We start from the raw sequence: 6,901 nt of genomic DNA, 5'->3' as shown, positions 1-6,901 counted from the left end.
TTGGCTGCGCTCCGCCCCGCCCCGCCGTCCTTGCGGCTGCCCGGGTCGGAGTGACGTCACAGACGCGCCAAAAAGGAATTTGGAAGGCGGTTGGGGCTCGGCCTGAGGTGCGGTACAGTGTCCCGCAGTGGACAGTGGGGTCGACCTGGTGCGGGCGGCGGGGCCCGGCAGGGGACTGTCCCGGGAGGGCGGGTCGTCATGTACCCCCAAGAGTTTTGGCGATCCTCGGTGCCAGGCCAGAGGGAACCTGGCCCCAAGGAGACGGGAGCGAAGAGAGCCCCACCTGTCGCTGTTAGTCCAGCGTTCTTGTGTTGTAATGATTACCACCTCGTTCTTGTGCGTGTCATAAGGTCTAGCTGATTTCTTAAAGTCCCTATCGCTCCCTAAAATTGACCAACCTTTTCATGATTAGCTTAACGTTCACCGAGTCCCCTTGCAAATAAAGTCTCAGATAGGTTTTCCTTAATGAATGGCATATTTTCTTGTTTATTTTCACCCAAAGGATATGAATTCTTTTTAGAATGGGCTTTATTGTTTAGAACGCGTTGAGATTTACGGGGGAAATTGGCCAGCAGTTGTATGTGCTGCAGACCCAGGTCTGGAGTGTGTTGGGCGGACTGCCCACAGGTTATCTTAAAGTTCATACCTGGTGCGTGGGAGCTTCTGTGCAGACGCACTCTCACAATACAGTATCTCTTATTTTTATTGCTAGAGCCAGGAGTTGTTCAAAGAAACCTTCAGAGGATGTGGGTGGTCTGTCAGGATGCAGAGGGTTGCTACTCTCAGTAGAATCCATTCCATTTCCCCCCCTGTTTTATTGCCAACAGTGCTGTTTCTTCTACACGTTTGGTAGAGATTTCAAATGATTTTTTTTTTTCTTTTTAAGGGGCATGGCTGGCGAATACAGAGGCAGAGGGTTTGGACGAGGAAGATTTCACAGCTGGAAAAGAGGCAGAGGTGGTGGGAACAGCTCGGGAAGGTGGAGGCCGAGGGAGCACAGACCCCAGCTGAGTAAGTCGTTGGGGGGAACGCCTTGATCCTTCGACCTGAGTCCCTGGGGATGGCCTGAGTAAGTGAAGCCAGGCCCACCCACTGTGAGGTAAGGGGTGTTGACCTCACTTGGCCTTTTGTTTGGTGTTGCTCAGAGCTCCTGCTTGAATGTTAGTATGCAAAATTCTGCAGCGTGGACATTCTTTTATTGTTAGGTCGTCAATGCTGGAAGGAGGGACGTGAAAAACGTGTGTGCTCTATTTCTGCTGACCTAGTGTGCTGGTTTTTTTCTTTTCCCCCTCAGAACAGAACTCCGCGTCTTTGCTGCTTCAGTCAACGTTGGAGCAGTTTATACCCTACAAAGGCTGGAAGCTGTATTTCTCTGAAGGTAGCATTGGAAGTGCAGGAAGCACTCTGGGTGCTCTGTCACATGTTACTGGAGTTCTTTTGGGCTATTGCTAGGATAAAAATATGGAAAGTAGAATTACAATGTTTATTTTGCTGTGAGTGATTTCAAATTTCATGCAGATTTTCATAATAGACATTTCTTTCGTGAACTTTTTGAAGAACCCTTAAACGTGAATGTCAGACTTTTGCCCCAAAATATATGCTTAATTCCATGTTACATAATTAAAAAAAAAGAAACTTATATGTTTATTTGAAAGGCAGAGTTGAGAGAAAGCAGTTTTCCGTTCAGTGGTTTGCTTCCCAAATTGCCAGTGGCTCAGGCTGGGCCAGGATCCCTCGTTCTTGGGCCATCCTCACTGCTTTCCCAGGTGAATTAGCAGGGTGTCTGATTCCAAGTGGAGCAACCAGAAATTGAACAGGGCTCCGTATGAGGTACTGGACTGAAGGCAGCGGCTTTACCCACTATACCTCAGTGCTCGTCCCATTTCCCACCGTTATTTGGAGTACGCGTATGTCCTAGTTGAGTGTTCCTAAACTTAGGAATTTGCAGTGGAGTTTGTCTTTGATCCTCAAGAACACCAGCTAGCATCGTGCCTCTGTCAGGAGAGGCAGGGAGCGTGCTCTTGTACGCACACTGTGTAGATTTGCCCTATCTTTTGTGAGGTATGATATTTTAAAATAGATTCACCAGAGCTCTTCCAAAAGTCAGGGATTATGTATTATGAAAAAATATGCATAAACACCAAGAATATTTTGCACAGTGCTGCATAGGTCTTTTTTTGTATGTGTGTGTGTGTTGGGAATCTGTTTGTTTCCATTCTGTAGACACACGTTTCTTGTGCTAGTGTAGAGTGCATTAGCTGTCAATACTCATATTTCTTTAGCAGTTAGCTTAGAGCACTATAGATGATCTTTATTTTTGCTGCTTTATTTTTGTAGGTGATCTTTAAACTGCTCGTAGGCACCTTGGACTTGACTAGCTATATTTCCAAACTACATCATTGTACTGTTTCTCTGTGGGAGACCAAATTGACTATATTCTAGAATGTAAAGGCTTTGGAGTTCCTCATTTTGCGAGAGGATTGGACAGGTGGAGTTTGGACTAGTAGAATTTACTTTAGGAAGACTGCTGATCTTCAACAATTCTGTTCAGTGGAGGCTTCAGTTTTTAATTTAAACTTACTGTGTAACCTCTTTAACAATGCCCTGTTCTGTGTGGAAGGACTTGTTACAAGGTTTCCTGGAGGCTGAGGCTTGTCAGCCAATTCCTGTCTGCATTTTAGATTCTGCAAACCTAGTCTTTTGTTTGAAGCTCAGGGATATGTTTACTTAATCATAAAACAAAGTAATAGGAAATAGGCACCTGCTGTGTATATAGTGTTTCTTAAAAACGGGCTTGTCCATGTGTGAGTGTTACTGCTAATGCTGTACTTGTTGATTAGTTTACAGTGATGGCTCTTTCTGTATTGAGAAGATTCAAGCATTTGAGCAGTTTTTCATGAGGCGTATTGATTTATATGATAAGGTAAGATTCCTCCACACCAGAACTGCCAGTCCATCCTTATCTGTCATCAGACAGTCTATTTTTTGATTTTCTCATCTGTCACTTGGAGATAGCAATGTAAACATCTACCTCAAAGATTTGCTAATAAGCGTAAGTAAATTAATAGATTTAAAATGTAAGAGTCATGCTTGACACAGAGTTCTTATAGTGCTCACCATGAGCAGCAAATCGTAAGTGCTTTCTGAAGATGTGTAATGGAATGCTTGACTAAGGTGGTCAGCTTCAAGAGTGTAATTATTGTATTAATACCTTAATATTTCATAGGATGAAATAGAAAGAAAAGGGAGCATTTTGGTGGATTTTAAAGAACTGATAGAAGATGATAAATTAACTAATTTAATACCAAACGTGGCGAATGAGCTGAGGGAAGCACCTGAGAGGACCTTGGCTTGCATGGGTCTGGCAATACATCAGGTAAATGTTTCTTTTACTTAGGGGCTTTTGTCAAAATTTTAAAAGGAACATTTCACTGGGGTGGCTCAAAGGCCTTAGGATTGAGGCTTGGGCTGTGGCTCAGCATCAGTATCCTATGTGCGTATGTACTGGTTCTAATCCCAGCTGCTCCACTTCTGATCCAGCTCCCTGCTGGTGGGCTGGGAGGGCAGTGAAGCATTGCTCCAGTTCTTGGATCCCTGCACCCATGTGGGGGACTGGGAGGATGCTCCTGGTTCCTGGCTTCAGAGTGGCTCAGCTGCAGCCATTATGGCCGTTTGGGGAATGAACAAGCAGATGGGGGATCTCTCTCTGTCTCTCCTCAAATAAAAACAAGTTAATCTTGGAGGGGAGACATAGCAGATATGGGCTATGACTTACCAGTTGTAATCTTCCCCTAAAAGATCTCATTCAACCGTACTCCATAATTTACCTGAATAGAACATGTACTCCTAACTAATTTGAATTAGTCTCATTATTATGCAGAGGGCCCGGCACAGTGGCCTAGCAGCTAAAGTCCTCACCTTGAACACCCCGGGATCCCATATGGGCGCCGGTTCTAATCCCGGCAGCTCCACTTCCCATCCAGCTCCCTGCTTATGGCCTGGGAAAGCAGTCAAGGACGGCCCAATGCTTTGGGACCCTGCACCTGTGTGGGAAACCTGGAGGAAGTTCCTGGCTCCTGGCTTCGGATCGGCACAGCACTGGCCGTTGCGGTCACTTGGGGAGTGAAACATCGGATGGAAGATCTTCCTCTCTATCTTTCCTCTTCTCTGTATATCTGACTTTGTAATAAAAATGAATAAATCTTAAAAAAAAGATTATGCAGAAAGGAAGCCTCGTTTTCAAGGAGCTGTGTGGTCTCAAAAGGACAATGAGGCAAGATAATCATGCTTCGACGGTTAAAATTAGGCATGAAAAAAAAAAAGAAAATCCACCTCAGAACTATTTTTTGCAACTAAGGCAAATCACTTAGTCTCCTGGAATACTCCATGAGATATTCCTCCTGCATCCTCCACTGCTTTCCCAGGCACATCAGCGGGGAGGTGGAATAGAAGTGGCACAGCCAAGATACACACTGGCGTCCATATGGGATCCCAGTAGATGCAAGGTGAGGACTTTAGCCACTAGGCTACCATACTGGGCCCTCTTTTTTTTTTCCTAAAGAGGGGCTGGAACCTTGGCCCAACAGGCTATTCCGTATCGCTGTGGTGCTGGCATCCCATCTGTGTCCTGGCTGTTCCACTTCTCTTCCAGCTCTGCGCCTATGGCCTGGGGAAGGCAGTGAAGCATGGCCCAAATCTTTGAGCCCGTGCCCCCATGTAGGAGACCTGGAGGAGGCTCCTGGCTCCCAGCTTTGGATCAGCTCAGCTTTGGCTGTTAGCTGTTTGGGGAGGGAACCAGTGTATGGAAAATCTTTCTCTCTCTCCTCTTTGTAAATCTGCCTTTGCATTAAAAAAATCTGTGGTTTTTTTTTTTGTTGTTGTTGTTGTTAAAGGAATTCTTTTACCTTGCATATGCATATATTTGGCCTGAGTGCATTGGTCGCTCTGTCAGCCTTTGCTCATGATCCTGTTTGAAAACTAATGATATTTTGTCTCTAAATCTTTATGACCTCTATAGCAGTCACAACTGTGTAATATATCCTGTAGCTTCTTTTACTGCTCAGACTGTAAACTTACTCCTTTGAACACAAGTAGGTATTTCATATTTAATCTCGGGTGCCAAAAGACTGGGCATTGGGGTATTTTGAATCTCATTTCTATTTTTCTGTTTTTATTATTCAGTGAATATGGAGAACTTGAAAATCGTGTTTTTCCTCTTACTTTCCATTTTTCTGTCCTTTTTTTTTGCTGCCATCCAGGATAATGGATAATGGCGTCCCAGGCTACTGTAAGAACTTTGATGTGCACAGGGAAGGAGGGAAGGCAGGCTGCGGGGTTTCCAAGCCAGGGACAGCGCAGTCACAGGTTAATCAGTAGTCTACTGTCAGAGAGACAGTAATGGACTGTTTAGGTGCTGTTTATGTTCTGGTCTAAGCTTTTAGTGTCTATAAACCTTGTGTTTTAGTAGATGCAGTTCCGCTTGAAGCGAGGGCTCTGTTTTCCCACTTTTGTGTCCGTGCCTGTCCCCTCTAGGTGTTGACTAAGGACCTCGAGCGACACGCAGCTGAGTTGCAAGCGCAGGAAGGACTGCCACAGGACCGAGGAACGATAGTCAATGTGCCACACGTCCATGCCAGGTGAGGCACTGGCCGGGAGCCCAGCGTTGCAGGCTAGGGCACAAGCCTGCTCCCAGATGGGAACTTCATAAGCAGGAAGGGCACGAGTGTTTTGCTGTCTGGTTGGTCATCTCACCAGAGTGAATTCACTGTATAGAGATCGTGACTGAAATGACATTTCTCTCCAAATAAGTTGTGCAAAATTTTTGGTAAGCATTGGTTTTGGATATATACTGGTCAAAACTAGCTGAGTAAATTCATGATCTGTGTCACAGACAGTCTGTTAAATTATTTCTATTAGATACAAGGGAGTGACACTATTTTCTTTCTCCTGAATTCATCGTTGTTATATTTGAAGATTTTAAATTTCTTAAATAAGATAATGATCAGGGGTTTTGCTTTTCATTTTTAAAATTTATTGAAGACCTTTCCAAACAGTTCTTTTAAAGAGTTGTTGAATATTTATGTTCTCTATGGTATTGTTGTGTTTAGGCCATGGCACCGGGCCCAGCATTGTTATGTTTAGAAGTGTTCACTCATTGAAAGGCAGAGAGGGGCCCGGCAGCGTGGCCTAGCGGCTAAAGTCCTCGCCTTGAACACGCCGGGATCCCATGTGGGCGCCGGTTCTAATCCCGGCAGCTCCACTTCCCATCCAGCTCCCTGCTTGTGGCCTGGGAAAGCAGTTGAGGACGGCCCAAAGCTTTGGGACCCTGCACCCACGTGGGAGACCCGGAAGAGGTTCCTGGTTCCCGGCATCGGATCGGCATGCACCGGCCCGTTGCGGCTCACTTGGGGAGTGAAACATCAGACTGAAGATCTTCCTCTCTGTCTCTCCTCCTCTCTGTATATCCGGCTTTCCAATAATAATAAATCTTAAAAAAAAAAAAAAAAGGCAGAGAGATAGCATCCATACGTTTACTCCCCAAATGCTCACACAGGCCAGCGTTGGGCCAGCTGGAGCAAGGATCCTGGAACCTAATCTGGCTCTCCCTTGTGGTGGCATGCACCGGAGTGGAGCATCTGAGACCCAAGCACTTGAGCCGTTTCCACAGCTTGCTAGGTGCATTGAGGGTGTGGGTGGGAAGTGGAGCTGGAACTCACCCAGGTACCCTGGAGATGGATCCGTGGTCTCAAGCAGCCTAGTTAACCACTAGGCCAAATCTAGCCTCCTGCTTTTATGAATTTTTTTTCCTCCTAGAAATAGAGCGTGGAACATGAAGAAAAAGGAAGGCCTAGCATTTTTAATTTTTTAAAATATTTTATTTAATTATTTTTTTTATTGAAAC

The 6,901-nt window shown here is 45.3% G+C and overlaps 1 protein-coding gene across 1 annotated transcript in view; it reads left to right on the top strand.

Moving 5' to 3' along the window:
* Positions 1-7: 7 nt before the first annotated feature.
* Positions 8-6,901, top strand: part of MCM8 (minichromosome maintenance 8 homologous recombination repair factor) — a 28,290-nt gene continuing 21,396 nt past the window's right edge. The window contains exons 1-6 of the mRNA XM_058679584.1: positions 8-139; positions 887-1,011; positions 1,295-1,378; positions 2,841-2,923; positions 3,227-3,376; positions 5,533-5,636. Of these exons, the coding sequence (XP_058535567.1) occupies positions 891-1,011; positions 1,295-1,378; positions 2,841-2,923; positions 3,227-3,376; positions 5,533-5,636 (542 nt within the window). The 5' untranslated portion in view covers positions 8-139; positions 887-890. The remainder of the gene's footprint in view (positions 140-886; positions 1,012-1,294; positions 1,379-2,840; positions 2,924-3,226; positions 3,377-5,532; positions 5,637-6,901) is intronic.

Source organism: Ochotona princeps, chromosome 22 (assembly GCF_030435755.1).
Source record: "Ochotona princeps isolate mOchPri1 chromosome 22, mOchPri1.hap1, whole genome shotgun sequence".
Lineage (NCBI taxonomy): Eukaryota > Metazoa > Chordata > Mammalia > Lagomorpha > Ochotonidae > Ochotona > Ochotona princeps.
This window is presented reverse-complemented; position numbering and strand designations above follow the sequence as displayed.